The 20530-nt window shown below is 45.2% G+C and overlaps 1 protein-coding gene across 1 annotated transcript in view; it reads right to left on the bottom strand.

The window, feature by feature from the left end:
* Nucleotides 1-2844: 2844 nt before the first annotated feature.
* Nucleotides 2845-20530, bottom strand: part of LOC121282595 (protein phosphatase 1H-like) — a 37983-nt gene continuing 20297 nt past the window's right edge. Inside the window, exons 3-10 of the mRNA XM_041196362.1 lie at nt 18313-18639; nt 17104-17216; nt 14995-15079; nt 13465-13583; nt 12151-12214; nt 8113-8220; nt 6756-6907; nt 2845-4801 (exon numbers count right to left, since the gene is read on the bottom strand). Coding sequence (XP_041052296.1) covers nt 4663-4801; nt 6756-6907; nt 8113-8220; nt 12151-12214; nt 13465-13583; nt 14995-15079; nt 17104-17216; nt 18313-18639 — 1107 coding nt within the window. The 3' untranslated portion in view covers nt 2845-4662. The remainder of the gene's footprint in view (nt 4802-6755; nt 6908-8112; nt 8221-12150; nt 12215-13464; nt 13584-14994; nt 15080-17103; nt 17217-18312; nt 18640-20530) is intronic.

The following is a 20530-nucleotide window of genomic DNA, read 5'->3' as shown; positions in this document are numbered from 1 at the left end:
ACTCAGCAACTGTGAAAGCACAGCAATATATTTCCAAGTCAGGATGATAAGTGACTTGGAGGGGAACTTGCACATGCTGGTGTTCCCATGCACCTGCTGCCTTGTCCTTCTCGGTGGTAGGGGCCGCAGGTTTGGAAGGTGCATTGGTGAATTGCAGCAATGCATCTTGTGAATGGTACACACTGCTGCCAATGTGCATTGGTGGTGGAGGGAGTGAATGTCTGTGGATGGGGGTGCCAATTTGCTGACAACACAAAACTAGATGGGAATGTGAGTGGTGAGGAGGATGTGAAGAGGCTTCAAGGTGATTTAGAGAGTTTGAGTGAGTGGGAAAACACATGGCAGATGCAGTATAATGTGGGTAAGTGTGAAGTTATCCATTTTGGTGGGAAAGACAGAATGGCAAGGAATTATTTAAATGGTAATAGATTGGGAAATGTTGATATACACTGGCACCTGGGTGTCCTTCTACACCTGTCAATGAACGTATGTAGGCAGGTGCAGCAAGCAGTTAAGAAGGCAAATGGTATGTTGGCCTTCAGTGCAAGAGGACCTGAGTACAGGAGCAAGGATGCCGAACTGCAGTTGTATAGGGCCTTGGTGAAACCACACCTGGAGTAGTGTGTGCCATTTTGATCACCTTACCTAAGAAAGGATATACTTGTCATAGAGGGAGTCCAGCGAAGGTTGACCAGACACTTTCCTGGGATGGCAGGATTGTCGTATGAGTAATTGGGTCGACTAGGCCTGTATTCACTGGAGTTCAGAAGAATGAGAGGGGACCTCATTTAAACATATAAAATTCTGACAGGGCTGGACAGACTGGATGCAGGGATGAAGTTTCCTCTGGCTAGGGGTCTAGGACAGGGGGTCACAGTCTCAAGTTACGGGGTAGACCATTTAGGACTGAGGAGGGGGAGAAGCTTCTTCACTCAGAGGGCAGTGAACCTGTGGGAATTCTCTAGCACAGAGGGTTGTGGGGGCCAAGTCACTGAATATATTTAAGGAGGAAATAGATAAGATCCTCGACATTAAAGGAGTCAAGAGGTATGGGGAGAGAGCAGGAGTTTGGCCTAGAGATAGAGGATCAGCCATGAGCATATTGAAGGCAGAGCAGGCTCGAAAGGCTGAATGGCCTACTCCTGCTCCTGGTTTCTATGTTACTATCAAGCGGGCTGCTTTCACCTGGATGGTGTTGAGCTTCTTGAGTGCTGTTGGAGCTGCACTCATCCAGGCAAGTGGCGAGTATATCACCACATTCCTGACTTGTGCCTTGCAGATGGTGGCTTTGGGGAATCAGGAGGTGAGTTACTCATTGCAGGTTTTCTAGCCTCTGACCTGCTCTTGTAGCCACAGTATTTATATGGCTAGTCCAGTTCAGTTTCTGGTCAATGGTAACCCTCAGGATGTTGATAGTGGGGGATTCAGTGATGGTAATGACATTGAATGTCAAGGGGCGATGGTTAGATTCTCTCTTGTTGGAGATGGTCATTGCCTGACACTTCTGTGGCACAAATGTTACTTGCCACTTGTCAGCCCAAGCCTGGATATTGTCCAGGTCTTGCTGCATTTGGACATGGACTGCTTCAGTATATGAGTAGCGAATGGTGCTGAACATTGTGCAATCATCAGCGAACATCCCCACTTCTGACCTTATGATGGAAGGAAGGTCATTGATGAAACAGCTGAAGACGTTTGGGCCAAGGACACTACCCTGAGGACCTCCTGCAGTGATGTCCTGGAGCTGAAATAATTGACCTCCAACAACCACAACCATTTGTGCTGGGTATGACTCCAACCAGTGGAGAATTTTCCCCCGATTCCCATTGACTCCAGTTTTGCTAGGGCTCCTTGATGCCACACTCGGTTAAATGCGGCCTTGATGTCAAGGGCAGTCACGCTCACCTAACCCCTGGATTTCAACTCTTTTGTCCATGTTTGAACCAAGGCTACAATGAGGTCAGGAGCTGAGTAACCCTAGCAGAGCCAAAACTGAGCATCAGTGAGTCTACTGAGTGGCCTCTTCATTTGTTTCCAATGCTTTTCTTTGAAAAACATTTGTATTTTTTGACAATAATTTGGGATTTCTCAAAAGCTGATACAAGTTGATAAGAGGAGTATAAATGGTGAAAACCTGGCAGAGATCAGAGAACAAACTGATTTCGTACTCAATACATTTATAAATTGTGGTATGGAGTACAAAAACAAGTAGGTTATGATGAACCTTTCTGAAATACTGGTTGGGCCTCAACTGGAGTATTGCATAAGACTTTTGAGAACGTGCAGAAAAGATTCACAAGAATGGTTCCAGGGATGAGAGACTTCAGTTATGTAGCTGGATTGGAGAATCTGGGGTTGTCTTTAACAGGAATAGGCTTGAGGGGGTGAATGGCTTTGACCTTACACAACACAGCAGATGTAGGCAGAGAAAAGCAAAAATTCTGGAAAAACTCAGGTCTGGCAGCATCTGTGGAGAGAGAAACAGAGTTAACGCTTCAAGTCCATACGTACAGACTCGAAATGTTAACTCTGTTTCTCTCTCCACAGATGCTGTTAGACCTGCTGAGTTTTTCCAGCATTTTCTGCTTTTTGTTTCAGATTTCCAGCATCTGCAGTATTTTGCTGTTATCCATGCACCTCCAGAGCCCATAGAAACATAGAAACGAAGAGCAGGAGTAGGTCATTCAGCCCTTCGATCCTGCTCCGCCGTTCAATATGATCATGGCTGATCCTCTGTCTCAACCCCGTGCCCCCGCCTTCTCCCCATACCCCTCGACACCTTTAGAGTCCAGTCTGATCCTGCCAGCTCCGTCGCTTAGTAAATTAAAGAGGCAGTAGAACAGGTTGTGGCTCATTATTCTTATTCATAACTTTATGATTATAGATATTATTCACAATTGTTCATCTGCTCACAGATGGAAAACTAATGTCATGAACCAAAACAACAAACTCAGCATTGGAAAGAGATCCAAAAATACATAGAGGGGACTGTCGTTCCCTTGGATGGCGTACAGGGTTCCGCACAACTGATGCCCGACCTACTTCAGTCTGCCAAGATCTTCTAAAGGTTCATTATTTCTCATATAAGAACAAATGTTAGTAATGCATGTGGCCAGCATACAAAGTGGTTTCATCCAGAGAGTTGTTCGTTCCCAGTTCTAATTAAGGATTTACACTTTCACACACACACACACAGAATGAACAGCATTGGAACTTGAGGTGGGGTGAAGACACTCGAATAATTACTTAACAGTTAGATGCTGCCCTAAGGCAGAGGGTTCAACTGGTTAAAAGTACTAGAATTAACTTCACCGATAGTTAGCTTGTGAGGTGTAAGCATTAAAGTGGTCAACGGTTTTAAAAAAAAAAATGGGGACCATGGGGTTCCTAGTTCTGGTTCGAAGTATAAAAGCAAAATACTTCAGAAGCTGAAAATCAGAACAGGAAGTGCTGGAAACACTCGACAGGTTTGGCAGCACCTGCAGAGAGAGCAACAGAGCTACAGTTTCCAAGAAGAGCCAGACTGGACTTTTCATTTCTGGTTGAGATCTTCCTGGGGGATATATCCCATATCTGCTGTCTCCAACTACGCTGTCTGTCCAACAGCCTTTTCCCTCCATTCAATATTTTGATAGCTTATTAAAGTGTTGAAAGAAATAGAAAATATGTTATTGCCCGCTATGATTTTTCTACCAGGGTTATGTTTACAATGCTGCCCCAGGAGCTTAATCCTTAATACTGGCTTGCTCCAGGGCAATTCTGGAGGGTTGGCAACACCAAGTGGGCCTGTTGTCTGTCTCCAACATTTTCTGTTTTTATTTCAAGTTTATAGAACATATTAAATTTTTATTTCATAAACATCTCTCTCTCTCTCAAAGGCTGGAAACCAGAGGTTAAAAATAAAAAGATAGGTACAGGAGGACAGTTTGAAATCTCAGCTCTCACTCAGGGACAGGATGATCATCCAAAAAGGTATCGTACTCGGATCAGGAGCCTTGCCTGGATACGATTTTGGCTATTGGGTGCAAAACATCCTACAAACAGGATTCCTCTACAGGACCTACAGGCACAAGTACCCTCAAATATGCCAGCTGTGGTTTAGTGGGTAGCACATTCACTGACAGTTCGAGACCCACTCCAGAGACTTGAGTACTGAGGGAGTGCTGCAATGTTATAGGTGCTGCCTATTGGATGAAGTGTTAAACTGAGACCCTGTCTGTCCCATCAGATGGATGTCTCCCATAACACTACTTTGAAGAACCGGGACTAAAATTCATCCCTCAACCAACATCGCTAAAAAACAATAAATCCGGTTATTTATAGCATTGCTGTTTGTGGGAGCTTGCTGTGCACAAAGTGGCTGCCATCTTTCCTACATCACAGCAATGTCTACCTTTCAAATGCACTTCCTTGGCTGTAAAGAGCTTTGAAACATCCCGTCCTGAGGTTGTGAAAGGTGCTATATAAATGCAAGTTCTTCTTGTTCAGTCAATGCCTCTGCTGGGAAGGATTATATTTTGAGAGGATAGGGGAAGCTTATTAAAAAGGAGCAAAAAAAAAAAGAAAATAGAATCCGCCACAGGGATTGGGTGGGTATTTAGAAGCAGACAGCTCCATTGTCAGTCTTGACAGAGTTCCAGAAAGACGCTGTCCAACAGCAGCTCACGTATGGCCGTACAGAGGGATAACAAAGACAGAGATATCGTCGCCTGAACCCAGCCTGTCGTCGGACTTCCACCACCCGTGTTCCCTCAATATGCCACGGGATTTCATCACCAGGTCCTGAGCAGCCAGTGTGAACCTGTGGAGAGAATTGCACACAACTATATAAAACGTACAGTAAAGGAACAGGCCATTCAGCCCATCTAGTGTGTGAGGGGCGTAAGCACCAGCACAAGATTCCTCCCATTGCAACCACCTCATCTCAGGCTTTCAGGATATCTTTTCCTTCCCTTTTCTCTCCCACACTCACCCAGCTTGCTCTTGAAAGCATCTAAACTATTTGATTCGACCGCTACCTGCAGCAGCAGCTCAATTTCCGCACTAAGTGACTGCGCTTCATTGGCTGCAAATCGCCTCGGAGCATCCTCAGGCTCTGAAAGGCACTACATAAATGCAGGTCTTCCTTCCTCCCAGCCGAATTGTTAGATTGCTCAGGTGAAGAGAGGCAGCTTCAATCGGCGGGACACTGAAGACTGGAATGGGGCCAGGGGTGGGGGGGTTCCAGTTACGAAGAGAGACGGGAGAAGCTGGGATTGTTGTCCTCAGGGTAGAGAAGGTTACAGGGAGAGCGAGCAGAGGTGATTGAGATTGAAGAGTTTTGATAGAGTAAGGAGAAGCTGTTTCCATTGGCAGGAGGCTCAGAAATGAGAAGAGACGGGTTGAAGATGATTGGCAAAAGAACCGGTTGTGTGGGGTGGGGGGGGGGGGCGGCAAAGCAGGGAGAGAGAATAAGAAATGAGCAAGTTGTTCTGATCTGGGATGCGCTGTCTGGAAGGTGGTGGCGTGGAAGCAGATTCAATATTAACTTCTAAAAGGGAGTTGAATAAATACCTCAATGGTAAAATTGGCAGGGCGGGGGTGGGGGGGGAAGGTAAGGCGGTGATTGCAATTAATTGGACAGCTCTTTCAAAGAGAGCTGCCACAGGCGTGATGAGCCAAATGGCTTCCTCCTGTGTGGTATGAAGCTGTGGCCTGTAATTCTAACTGGTTGCAGGGAGCCTCAAGCTTTATGTGATTATTTGCCAGGCACTGCTTTCTGATGCCGGGAAGATGCCAAATATGAACCCTGTATGTTATTTTTGTTATGCAAAGGCGTTTAGGGTTACAGAGAAAAGATGAGTAACTGGGATCAACCATGATCTAAGCGAATGAAGGAACAGGCTTGAGGGGCTGAATGGCCTCCTCCCATTGCTATGCTCCTAAATAGGTGCATGGTTAAAACAAAACCTTAAGCAGCTGAACTCTGATGTAAGAACGCGAGGTGAAGCAGAATATTTCTGCCGGTTAGATGATGCAGGGCAGTGGACAGGCTGGAACATGGAAATCCAGGGGCGCGTGGAGATAAAAAGGAGGTTGTGCAAAAAAGTTTCAACAAGCTTGCATTTATATAGCACCTTTCACAACCTCAGGACATCCCAAAGTGCTTCCTAGTCAATTAAGATTTTGAACAGCAGTCACTGTCTTAGGAAACGCAGCAGTCAGTTTGAGCACAGCAAGATCCCACAAGCTGCAATGACACAATGGCCAGACTATCCTCATAATTTTCGTACACGAAAACCAAATCTACTATTAGAAAATTGTCAGTGAGGACATCGGCAATGATACCTTCCTTTGGATGAGACATTAAAGCGATGCCCTGTCTGTCCCCTCAGGTGCATGTAAAAGATCCTATGACCCGACTAGAAACAGAATGGGGAGGTCTCCTTGGTAACCCAGCATTAACATTTATCACCCAACCAACATCACCAAAGCAGCATTACTAAGGTAACCTGGCCATTGCAACTTCTGGGATCTTACTGTACTTAAATTGACTCCTGCGTTTCCTAAGATAGTGAATGCTGTTCAAAAACCTCTGACCAGGAAGCGCTTTGGGACATCCTGAAGTTGTGAAAGGCGCTATATGAATGCAAGCTTGTTGAAACCTTTTGCACAACTTCCTTTCTATTTCCATGTGCCCCTGGATTTCCGTGTTTCAGTCTGTCAGGGAGATCATTTAGAGGAAACTTTAAGAAAACCCGATCAACCCCACTAACCTGTTCGGATCGTCAGGCTCGCAGTCGGAGAGAACGCCGATGACCGCGTCTGCTACCTCTCGGTCCGAGACTACATCCCACAGTCCATCTGTCCCCAGCACTATCACATCATTCACTCCATGTTCATGCTTTGTAACATCATACACTTTCACCTGCCAAGGGAACAACTGAGGTTTGCTTTTATTGAACTAACGCCCGAGTGACATCAGTTACATAGTATTGACAGCGCAAAAAAAAACAGGCCATTCGGCCCAACAGATCTCTGCCAGCGTTTACACTCTACACATATACTCTCTACTGCGTCTCATCAAAACAGCCTTTATCTCTCATGTGTTTGTCCAACTTTCTCTAGATGAAGAATTCTTTATTGGATTTATTAATGGCTAACTTATATCTATGACTTCTAGCTTTACTCTGTACCTAATCCATGCTCTCCCTGTATATAATACAGGTAGGCTACACCAGAGGGGTTTTGCTGAATTTATATAAGTCACAGACAGGGAACAGTTCTATAAGAGCTGTGCTGGCTCTTCCACCATAGCACTGAGCCCCGATGGTGTGCACTGGGGTAGGGGGATTTGCTCTGTTCCATGCATAAAGCGCTGATTCAACACAGCCTGACTGAGGTGGAGTGACTCTCAGGGATACAGAATGAAATAGTAATGCATACACCAGGAAAGGGGCAGATTGGGGTTGGGATTGGTGGTGCATTGTGGGGAGGGGGGGCTCTGTTTTTGGCCCACAGAACAATCTGTTTGTTTGTTGAAACAAAAATGCTAGCTTAGAATTTTTTTTAAAAAATTCATTCATGGGATATTGGCATTGCCAGCCAGCATTTATTGCCCATCCCTAATTACCCTTGTTCAGAGAGCATTTTAAGAACCATTGCTGTGGGCCTAGTGTCACATCTAGGCCAACAGATTTCCTTCCCTAAAGGGCATTAGTGAACCAGATGGGTTTTTACAGCAATGGTTTCGTAGCCATCATCAGACTTTCAATTCTAGATTTTTATTGAATTCAAATTTCACCATCTGCCGTGGTGGGATTCAAACCCGGGTCCCCAGAGTCTCTAGAATACCAGTCCAGTGACAATACAACTATGCCACTGCCTCCCCTTAAATAACTGAGCCAGAAGACTCTATAAAATTCTGATCAGCAAAGCGAATGGAACTCATGCCACGATCAACCCATTGCTCTGTGTTTATTCTACTCCCCCTTCAGCCTAATGTTGGACGAGAAACAAAAAACCCTCAATAGTTTCAAAGTCTCTCTGTATCTACTGGATAACCCTGAAGCGACTAACTCCTTCCTCCAGAAAAGATTGACATTTTTGATAAGTACCGTTGCTGGCTCTCACCTCTGGTACGCAAGACAGGAAAGGTTTGATATGGATATCGGAACAGTGCACCTTCAGGTTGTGATCTCCCAGCCCACGAGTAACCCCAATGGTTGCCATGACACGAGCCTGGTGGGGACAATGTCAATAAGTCAATGCCTTATTAATTCACATTTACCAGTGTAAACCCCAAGAGGCTGTGCTAAATATGTTGCTTGTTCTTTGACGTAGAGGAAGTGTTACCTTTTGCGATGTTCCCCAACACTTTTGGCCAGACAGTAGTTTGCATAAACTGGGTCTCATAATAAACTGAAAACCTCTGCTGCCTACTAGATAGCATTCCCAGGTTCAACAATGAAGCCCCTAGTCCTGGTAAACTGCCCAATTTGCAGATCTCCAGGGGTGCTTATCACATTCTCCCTCACTTTCAAAAAGGGGAAATCTTAAACAAAATTTGCCAAGGTCATTATGTTATTTTTCAAGAGAGTAAAGCTATGTACAATCCAGGCTCTTTCTTTTGTCCTTAACAATGCACATCGGAATTTCATCCTAATTTATCGAACAGCAAAGCTTAATTAAACCAAAACAGAATTTGACCAGCTGCAGCTCGCAGTTGTTAGGTATTTCTGTTCAATATAAAACACAATGGCTTAATTTTATTGGTGTGCTTCACAGGCATTAGTCAAGTGTTGGTCTCACACATTTCCGTTTTAATTGGTAGTGCACAGGCTAAACTATTGGAACAGGCATTTTTACAGGCAAAATCGTAAACCATCAACAAAAAAAAACAAGGGTCAAAAAACACACCCTTCAAAAAAAAACAACACATTTTCACCAGTCAGTACTCCTGCCACCAAACACTGATCACTGGATGCGCAAATTAAACAAATTGGCTACTCGAATGATACCAGGATTGAGGGGTCAGTTATGTGCAGAGACTGGGATTGTTCTCCTTAGAGCAGAGCAGGTTAAGGGGAAGATTTAATAGAGGTGTGCGGATTTATGACAAAAGCGAAATACTGCAGATGCTGGAAATCTGAAACAAAAACTAAAATTGCTCGAAAAACTCAGCAGGCCTCTTTAGTTCTGATGAAGAGTCATACGGACTCGAAACGTTAACTCTCCCTGTCTTCCTCTCCACAGATGCTGTCAGACCTGCTGAGTTTTTCCAGCAATTTTCGTTTTTGTTGCAGATTTATGAGCAGTTTTGATTAGACAGTGAGAAACTATTTCCCCTAGCAGGAGGGTCAGGAAGAAAGACCGTGAAGAAAGAAGGGGCTTCAATTCATGGGGCATTGGTACCAGTACTCAGGAAAGAGGAAACTGTTCCATTGGGATGGACTCCACTTAAACAGGGCTGGGAACAGTGTCCTGGAGAATTGCAGAACTAACTGAGGCATGAGGATGGGTGAATGGAAAATCATAAATCCAAAGAGAAAAGTCAAGAACAGCATCGTGATGTGGGTAAAGACAAGACAGGAAAAGGCAAGGCAGGAGAGGTAGGAAGGAACAGAGAGTTTAATGGTAATAGTGCATCAGCAAGTCAGATCCATGCAGGGAATAGTAGTGAAAAAAATATAAAATTAAAGGCTCTTTACTGGAGTGCGCATGACTACCCTCAATAAAATAGATGAACCAGTGGCACAAATAAAGATAAATGGTTTCCATCAAATTAGCCTTTACAACGTTACAAGTTTGGGAAATAAATATTCCAGGCTACATAGCATAATGAAAAGACAGGCCAGAGGCATTGGTTAACAGGCAAGAGGCAAATAAATGAGTCACTTTCATGATTTGACTAAGGGAGTGTGGCAAGGGTGAGTGCTGAGGCTTCAGTTATTTACAATCTATATTAGCAACTTAGACAAAGAGATAGAGAGTAACGTATCTAAGTTTGCTGATGATACAAAGCTAGATGGGAATGAAAGCTGTGGGGAGGACACAAAGAGGCTGCAAAGAGATATAGACAGGTTATGTGAGTGGGTAAGAAGATGGCAGATGGAGTATAATGTGGTAAAGTGTGGGGTTATTCACTTTGGTCATAAGAATAAGCAGCAATTTTTTTTGTAAATGTTGATGTTCAGAGAGACTTTGGTGCACTTGTACAAGGAACGCAGAAAGTTAGCATTCAGGTACATGCAAATTTGACATTGGCCTTTATTTGCAAGAGGGTTGGAGTACAAGAATAAGCAAATCTTGCTACAATTGTACAGGGTTTTGGTGAGACCACATCTGGAATACTGTGTGCAATTTTCTCTCCATGTTTAAGGAAGGATACAATTGCATTGGAGGCCGTACAGTGAAGGCTCACTGATTGGTCCCTGGGATGAGAGGGTTGTCCTATGATGAGGCAATGTGTAAATTGGGCTTATACTGTCGGGAGTTTAGAAGAATGAAAGGTGATCTTATTGAATCATAAAAGATTCTGAAGGGGTCTGACAGAGTAGACACAGGTGGTTTCCCCTGACTGGGGAATCTAGAACCAGGAAGCCCAGTTTCAGGATAAGGGGCTGATCACATAGGACTGAGCTGAGGAGAAATTTCTTCACTCAAAGGGTTGTGAATCTCTGGAATTCTCTGCCCCAGAGGATTGTGGATGCTCCGTCATTGAATACAGTTAAGACTGGGGTAGACAGATTTTTGGTTTCTCAGGGAATCAAGGGAAATGGGGAGCAGGCGGGAAAGTGGGGTTGAAACCCAAGATTAGCCATGATCATATTGAATGCAAAGCAGTTTCGACGGGCCGAATGGTCTACTCCTGCTCCTATTCCTGACATTTTCCGGAGAACACAGGTTTAAAATAATTGACAAAAGAACCTGAGAGAGGGGAGGAGGAGAAACATTTTTTAATGTGGACATTTCTTATATCTGGAATTAACAGGTGGTGGAAGCAGGTTCCAAAATAACTTTCAAAAACGAATTAGGTAAATACTTGAAAAGGAAAAAAAACAACAGGCGGAATGAGACTAATTGGATAGCTCTTTCAAAGAGTCAGCATAAGCACAATGGGCTGAATGGTCTGGTTCTATGATTAGGTTTTCCTATGGACTCTTCATAAAGAAACAGGGCCGTCTGAAATGAACAACTGAGCTTCTGCACTTTGTAGATCTAAACCACACGGTGACATAAACCACTTGTCTAGCCTCTTGAGTCTGCAAACAATTAGCAACAGGAGCATGCCCACATCACATCTTGGAGGATCCTTGTATGTAACCAAAATGATGCTTTCTCCATTCCATCGCTGTGAATTGTGTTTACACACTCAAGAGCTCAAAAAGTCAGTCACGTGGTTAATGTTTTAAAGTGGAGTGAACAAACCAAGATATTAACAGTTTAGAAACCTGGGAAGAGAGATGTTAAGCAACGGTGCTCAGACCTTGTGATTGCATTTTCCTGAAGTTAATCATAGTTGCCTACATTACTGTTAATCAATCCACATACATCAAATAAGATGTTCCAGCCATCAGGTTAACTATATTAATTGGATGAGACATTAAACTGAGGCTGGATCTGCCATTTCACAGCAGATGCAATGGATTGCTACTTAAAGATCAGCATCCTGACCAAATTTTATCCCTCAATCCCAGCAAAGAGATTGTCTGGTAATTTTATGGAATGTTACAGCACAGAAGGGGCCATTCAGCCCATTATGCTAATGCTGGTTCTCTGTTAAAAATTGTCGAATTAGTCCTATTCCCTCTGTTCTTTCCTTCAGCCCTGTGAACACGCTTTAACAGCTTTCTTAACTTGTACTGCATCTTCAAAGATTGGTGTACACAAACCTGAGACTTTCTCTTCCTGTGCCTCTTTAATATTGTACCGTTTAGTTTATACAGCTACAACAGAGAGATTGTGTTCTCGCTGGTTATGCGAGAAAACCAATACCTCATTGGCTGTGAAATGCCTTTGTGGTGTCCCGAGGATGTGAAAGGCACCATATAAAGGCAGGTTTGTTGTTTCTTTCATACATAGGCCTGGGCCAAACACATGCGGAGCAGGTCTCTCCAGGACTTGTATGATTTACACTGTTCGCCAACTGATTTCTCTCCAATCCTTTACCTTTTTCCCTTCACCATACACCAACGGGAACTTCAGATCATCCTCCTCTATAGTCTTGTAGGCCCTTTAGGAAGAAGGGGAGAGGGAGGTTGTAATAAAGATGCGATTAAATTAGGAAAGATTCCTCTGCGTTAGAGGGTAGTGTGCTAAAGGATAAGATTGGAGTTGCTGCTGTAGACGAGTGTCTGAATTTTTGCAAGGATGGAAGATTCTCAGAATCTGAAAGCACAGAACAAACACTACTTGGCCCATCATGCTTGTGCTAGCTCTATGAAAGAGCTATCAATTAGTCCCAGTCCCTAGCTCATCCACCCATAGCCAACACCCCCTGGCTCTCTCCCCACAGCCCTGCAATGTTTTTTTCTTTTCAAGTATTTATCCAGTTCCCTTTTGAAAGTTATGACTGAATGCACTTCCACCGCCCTTTCAGGCAGCACATTCCAGAACATAACATCTCACTGTGTAGAAAAAAAAACGTTTCCTCATCGTGCCCGTGGTTGTTTTGCCAATTATCTTGAAGGTGTCTTTTGGTTACTGACCCTACAGCCAGTGGAAACAGTTTCTTATTTACTCTGTCAAACCTCTCGTGATTTTGAACAAATCTATTAAATCTCTTATTATCTTTTCCTGCTGTCCCGGCTTCTCCAATCACTCCACATCCTCAGCCCTGGTCCCATTCTGGTAAATCTTCTCTGCAGACTCTCCAAGGCCTTCACATCCTTCCTAAAGTGTGAAGCCCAGAATGGGGTCTAACCAATGTATTATTTTTTAAAGGTTTTGTGTAACTTCCTCGCTGCTATTATCTTCAATATCAGGGCACCTTGAGTAAAATAGAATGAGTGACAGACCTTACTGGCACTTAATCCTTTCTCAAGTCTCATCATCTCCCTGAATTCGTTGTTGAAGGACAAAGTGTGAATCTATGAAGATTCGCACCCCGTTCATTGCCCAAAGCTGTTCCTCCCCAGCCTCGCTCTTCACACCTCCCCTTTTGTCCATCTCTCCATCAGGTCCCTGTGCTCGAGTTTCCACCAAGACTCGGGGTTTGAGCATATTCAGTGAGATGCATTGTAGCAGGGACCCTGCTTAACCTAACCCTCACCCCAAAACTTTTCTGCAGCTTTTTCATCTCCCTTCTCACCCTCTGAGGCCTTCCTGCCTCCCCACAAACACGCACATAGACACTTGCCAAGAACAACACTTGTGCTTGTCCCAACTCACGATCGTCCCCCTTTCTCCCTACCCCCACCCCACAACCCACCAACCCTTCCCCGCCCCCAATTACTGGTCGACGATGGTTAAGTGGCCTCTCACCAGCCAGTCATGCTGTAATCCCGAAACAACATTTTACGTCCAATTTCCCGATGCTGGATTCTCCTGGGAAATTCCAAATGTGTGAACTCGTTTCCAAGGAGATGCGGCTGTAAATATCCCTGAACAATAACAACATGCATTTAAATAGCGCCCTTAACATACAAAAGCATCCCAATGCGCTACACAGGAGCAATTATCAAACAAAATTTGACACCGAGCCACATAAGGTCATATTAGGGCATGTGTCCCAATGCTCGGTCAAAGAGCTGGGTTTAAGGAGTGCCTTAAAGGAGGAGAGAGAAGTGGAGAGACAGAGATATTCAGGGAGAGAATTCCAGAACTTAGGCATGTTTGTCAATGGTGGAGTGATTAAAAATCAGTCAGGCTCAAGAGACCAGAATTGGAAGGGCGCAAAAATCTCAGAGGGTTATAGGAGGTTTGAGAATGGGGAGGGACGAGGCCACAGGGGGGATTTGAAAACAAGGGTGAGAATTTTTAAATGGGGGTGGTATTAGACGGGGACCAAAGTAGATCAGCGAGCACTGTGGGTGATAGATAAATGGGATTTGATGAAAGAAAGACACGCGCACACAGATTTCCAAACCTGTGGCTCTCAGACAGTCTACAGCCAGAGGACCGAGACAGCTGGACAGATAGACAGAACGTAGGTACTGAGGGCAGTCCTAGGCTGCAGTGAATTGGGTTGACTGCCTAGAGCGTGCTACAAACTGGTCTTTGGGGGTAGGGAATAATTCCTAATGATTAACCAGTTCTCTCTCCAAATTGAATGAAAAACTTGCATTTACATAGCACCTTTCATGACCTCAGGATCTCCCAAAGTGCCTTATGTCAATGAAATATTTTTGAAGTATAATGACTGTTGTAATGTAGGAAGTGCAGCAACCAATTTGTGCACAGCAAGCTCCCGCAAAACAGCAATGTGATGATGACCGGGTAGATCTGCTTTCCGTGATGTTGGCTGGGGAACAAATATTAGCCAGGCTAACGGGAGTAGCTTCCCCTGTCCTCCCTCAAAATACTGGCCGGGGCATTGTGTTTTCAAACTAGTGAGGGATCCCCTCTGACAGGGCAGCACCCCCTCAGTACTGGCACTGCTGCGCCACAGCCTTTACTTCTGCGCTCAAGTCTCTGGAGTGGAACCTGAACCCACAACCTTCCGCCTCAGAGGCGAGACAGGGCCACACACTGAACCCCAGCTGATACACGGCCAACGTTCCGGAACTGGGCAAGGCATCACGGCTTCCACTTCCAGGATCCTGCCTGCCCTTACTCTTGCATGTCTCGGCTGGAACTGCTGATCCAGGAGTAGGAAATCCTGGTCATTCATCAGCAACCCAGGTTGGGGTTGGGGTCGGGGCAGGGAAAAGCGTGAGAGGGAAAGATTGATCAAAGGGATGGTTAGATCTTCCTTTGTCCCCATAACGTACCCATCAAAAACAAAACGGAAGCTTATGAAAACGCAGTTCTATACAGAAGGCGAAATTGGAAGAGCAGGAAATACTTCCTTACTAAATATTGCAGTCTCTGCCGCTCCGATTCAGGAGTGAACTCACTGGACAGGGGGATAGCTTCCCCGTTACGGATTAAAATGGCCCTGAAATTAAAAAGGAAAGCAACGAGTAACGTAACAGATTTTAAAGATGTGTAAGGCTCAGGTTAGACCATCAGAAAGTTGCTCTTTTCCCAGGGAATCCCAAACCTCTTGAACAGGCGCTGCCGCGCGCTGGACACCAACGGACCGAGTTCCTTCGACCGAGAGCCGGATTGGCAATCTCCCTGAGCCAGGCATCAGCTTGCGGAAGAGCAGGAACTATCAGGCCCGAGGGATCTACTGGTCTAGTTTTGATCAGCTGTGGGGTGGCTGGGTGGGGGTGGGGAAATCAGAAAGGAATTTCCCAGATTATTTTCATCCACAAAGTTAACATGGGATTTTTACCTGGTACTTTTTGTCTCTCCCAGACCACATGATTCCCATGTGGGATGTTGCAGGGGGGTGGGGTGAGTGGATATATTGTGGCACACAACATATCACAATTGTGGAGGACAGGCTGGATGGAGCAGAGAGTCTTTAACTGACCGTCCATGATTGTAATTTAAGTAATTCACTCTGACCACCAAAATATTCAGCAATATCACCAGTAATTGGCAGATTTTTCACAGTGATGTGCATCTTAAACTCACTGGCTTAAACACATAGGATTGCACAAAGGTTGCACTTATTTCTCATGCAGGCAAATACAGCAACCATTAGCACAGTCAGATCCCACAGAACATAGGTGGGGAGATGGCAGTGTAGTGGTAATTTCATTGCCCTAGCAATCCAGAGGCCCCGGCTAATGCTCTGGGGATGTGGGTTCAAATCCCATGCTGCTGGTGGGATTTAAATTTAATTAATTAAAGCTGGAATGTAAAGCTTGTCTCAGTACTGCTGACCATGACAACTGTCACTGATTGCTGTAAAAACCTATCTGGTTCATTTAGAAAAGGAAATCTACCAGTCTGGCCTACGTGTGACACCAGATCCACAACAACATGGCTGACTTTTGTTCACCAGACTGATTCCTGGGATGGCAGGATTGTCGTATGAGGGAGAGGTTGGGCCGACTGGGCCTGTATTCACTGGAGTTTAGAAGAATGAGAGGGGATCTCATTTAAACATATAAAATTCTGACAGGGATGGACAGACTGGATCCAGGGATGATAGTTCCTCTGGCCGGGGGGTCACAGTCTCAGGATATGGGGTAGACCATTTAGGACTGAGATGAGGAGAAACTTCTTCACTCAGAGGGTCGTGAACCTGTGGAATTCTCTACCAACAGAGGGCTGTGCAGGCCAAGTCTCTGAGTATATTTAAGAAGGAAATAGATAGATTTCTAGACTCTAAAGGCATCAAGGGGTATGGGGAGAGCACAGGAGTATGACGTTGAAATAGAGGATCAGCCATGATCATATTGAATGGCGGAGCAGGCTCAAAGGGCTAAATGGCCTACTCCTGCTCCTATTTTTTGTGTTTCTATGAGATAAACAGTCACCACAACCGAGAAATTCAAAATTCTAGTTAAGAAAGAATTGATATAGCACCTGTCATGAACTGAGGATGTCCAAAGCAACTTACAGCCAATGTGTCATCACTCTGGTATTGTAGGAAGTGTAGCAGCCAATTTGTTTTCAGCAAGACCCCACAAACAGCGATGTAATAACAACCAGATAACCTGTTTTAGTGATGTTGATGGAGAGATAAATATTACCAGGATAGTGGGTATAATTCCCCTACTGTTCTTCGAAAAGCACCATGAGATCCTTTACAACCACCCGAGAGAGCAGACAGGATCTCGGTTTAACATCTCTTCCGAAGGGTGCGCGCTGGACAGTGTAGCACTCCCTCAGTACTGCACTGGGCATGTCAGTCTGGATTTTGTGTTCAAGTCTCTGGAACGGGACCTGAACCCACAACGTTCTAACTCTCAGACAGTGCTATCCATTCACACTACCACGGACCTAAGCAAGGCAGAAGTGGCAGGCAGCTCAGGTTCTACAATCACCCCTCTCTGTCCACTCCAACTGACCGCGTGGCATGAAGCCGCCATCTAATCGGCAGTAGGGGGTTGGGTTTCATACCTGCTGTCACCCGCATTTGCAATGTAGATTTTTTCCAGCAAGTACACAACTGCCAATGCACAACAGCCACCCAGCATTCCACGCGAGCTCTGCTCCCTTTCAATCTGCTGATCCTGTAAAAAGATCCATTCATTAGGTCACACACACAAACCTGTGAACAGAGACCCTCAGAACTAATCCATCACCTCCCCACCCTCACCAACCCCCCCACACCCCCCCCACCCCAACCCCAACCTGGCCTCTCCTGAAAGTGTTGGCCCCTTTCTCAGTACCACACATAACAGGGATTACTCAGTATCACATCAATTCCCATTTCTTCATGGAGATTGAGTACAGTGATGTAAAAGTAAAAATACATCATATTTTGAATCATGCCTTTCACAACCTCAGGCTGTTCCAAAGTGCGTTACAACCAATGAAGAATTCTTGTGGTCACTGTTGCAATGTAGGAAACGTGGTGGCCTATCTGCACACAGCAAGATCCCACAAACTGAGGAGAAAATGGCTCAGGGTCATCAGCAGCAGCAGCGAATGAGCCGAGGACCTGCCTTCAGGCAGAACGCACATGACATGATGATGATGAAGTTATCAGGGAGAGCAGTCATAAACCATCTCCAGAAAATAAAGGGGAAAAAAAAAATCAGACACTGTTCTCTGAATGAGTCAGGTGAAGTGGACAAGGTCTGTATTAAGGAGATTTACGGAGACAAACTAAAACCCCTCGCACACAAACATTCCCACAAGGTTGATCAGAGAAAGTAGCTCACAGTCAAATCCTATTTGCGTTTTAGCTGTGAGTCTTGAAACTGAGTCAGAAGGGTTGTGGGTTCAAGTGCCACCCAAGCCACAGGCCTGAAAGGTTAACTCGGTTTTCCCCTCTCTGCAGATGCTGCCTGACCAGCTGACAATCAAAAGCAGAAACATCTGCGTGAGGGGGCCAACAGGGCCTCAATAACGACTTATCTGAAAGATGGCACCTCCGACAGTGCAGGTTGCCCTCGGTGCTGTCTAGTGTCAGCCTAGATTTTTACACTCAGGTCTCTGCAGCGGGACTCGGCCCCACAACCCGCTGACTCAATGGCAACAGTGCTACCCGCTGAGCCATAGTGAGGGCCAGTGAACGAGAGGAGGTGACAACAAAAAAAAAGAGCAGAGCCCCAGTCCCCAGTATTGGTCAAAGAGGGAGCAAGGTGCTGTAGCAAAGCTCACCATCTGTCGAAAGGCATTCTCTATTGCACCGATAACTAGATACTCGTGTGAGATTTCCTTCTCCAGCAGGAATCGTGACTCACTATCTGTGGGGGGTTCCCAGTCCCCCTGATGTTGGGGGCTCTTTGCACCGGTTCCCATCGCCGCCCCGTCGTTGCTGGTGAGGCAGATGGGAGGTGGGACATCACCATCTCGCAGGATGTCGACAATGCCTCGCAGCTGCTCGCAGATGTGAAGGTGAAGGAGCTTGGCCGCCATTACAGCTGCATCTGTCCCCGCGTGGCCATCAAACAGTGCCCAGTAATGGAACTGAAGTCCGTCCCTTTCCTTGAGATACAAGACATGAAAAGGACCAATAACATAAAAGCAAGCCACCCCGGGAGCTGGAAACGCAAAATAAATACAGAAAATGCTGGAAAAAAAACTCAGCAGGTCTGGCAGCATTTGTGGAGAGAGAAACATTTCAAGTCCGTATGAGTCTTCTTCAGAGCTGAAGAGAAGCAGAAATGTGATGGATTTTACACTGTTTAAGGGGTGGGGGTGGGGGGGGCCGGGGAGTAGGTGAAGCTGGGTGGAAGGTCAGCGATAGGTGGGGCTAAGGATAGATTGACAAAGATGTCACGGGCACAAGACAAAGAGAATGTTACTGGTAGTGTTAAAGGCTAAAGGAGGTGCTGATAGTGGCATAAAGGTAAGAAAGCAGAATGTCTGGATAGTGGAACAAGGGTCAGACTTGTGAGGGAACAACATAGAACTGATGGCTCTTTGGGGGTGGGGTAGGGGGCAGTGGTTGGCGCAAGGGGTAGAAAAAGGGATTCAATAGGGGATAAAACAATGAATAAAAATAAAAATAAATAAAAAATTAAAATAAATTTAAAAAGGGGTGAAGATAGAGGAGACAGTTCATGGTCTGAAGTTGTTAACTCAATGTTAAGTCCGGAAGGCTGTAAAGTGCCTAATTGGAAGATGAGGTGCTGTCCCTCCAGTTTGTGTTGGGCTTCACTGGAACAATGCAGCATGGAGTTTATGCTGTTTAAGAGGGGGGTGGAGCAAAAAGGGTCAGGGATTGGTGAGAGCTCAGAAGAGATTGACAAAGATGTCATGGTCACAAGACAAAGGGAGAGTTAATGGCAGTGTTATAGACTAAAGAAGGTGCTAATAGTAGCAAAGGTAAGAAAGCAGAATGTGTTAATAGCAGAACAAGGATCAACACCAAAGAACCGACTTATTTTACAAGGTGAATTACAAATTACATGGGCTCTTCCTTGGCATCTGATCTTCCTCAAGCAACATTATTAAACAAGTATCTTAACATTTACCACATTGCTGCTTGTGAGAGCTTGCTCTGTGCAAAATGTTTCCTGTGTTACAACAGTGACCACACTTCAAAAGTACTTAATTGGCAGTAAAGTACTGTGGGACATTCTAGGGTTATTAAAGGCATTTTAGAAATTCAACTCTATCTATATTCACATTTATCGTGTTAACTACAATCTGAAACAAGGTTTTTTTTATAATGCCTATCTCAGCTTTAGAACCTCCCAACCCGCTTTTTCATGTGGAGTCACTGTTGTAATGCAGGAAACACAGCAGCCAATGTGCTCACAGTAAACTCCCACAAACAGCAATGTGACAAGGACCAGAATTTTTTTATATATATATAGCACCGCTAGTTGGCCCAAGACACCAGGCAGACCTGCCAATTCCCCTGCTTGTCTTCAGAATAGTGCCTTGGGATCTTTTACATCTCAATGAGAGGTCAGACAATGTCTCAGTTTAACATCTCATCCAAAAGGTGGTACCTCAGACCGTGTAGCACTCTCTTAGCACTGCACTGGGAGTGTCAGACTGGATTATGGGCTCAAGCCCCTGTTGGGTTGAGCTCAAATCCCTAACCTTCTGACTCAAGGAGAGAGTGCCGCCCGCTGAGTCATCACTGATATATTTGAAGGTCTGGCTGTGATGTTCAAAACGATGAAAGCAAAATACTGCGGATGCTGGAAATCTGAAACAAAAACAGATTTTTGTGGAGAGAAAGGCAGAGTTAACGTTTTGACTCTTCTCCAGAGCTCTGCAACCTCTGTCACATCTGTTCCAATGCTGCCACTTTCCAAAATGGCGCTTCTGACATGTCTCCCTTATTCCTGAACTGAGGTCTCCCCCCGACTCCACTGTCGTTGACAGGGCCCTCAACCATGCCCGACCCATCTCCTGCACC

This window comes from Carcharodon carcharias, chromosome 9, assembly GCF_017639515.1.
Source record: "Carcharodon carcharias isolate sCarCar2 chromosome 9, sCarCar2.pri, whole genome shotgun sequence".
NCBI classification, from domain to species: domain Eukaryota; kingdom Metazoa; phylum Chordata; class Chondrichthyes; order Lamniformes; family Lamnidae; genus Carcharodon; species Carcharodon carcharias.
Note: the sequence above shows the minus strand (reverse complement) of the source record. Positions and strands in the feature narration are given on the sequence as shown.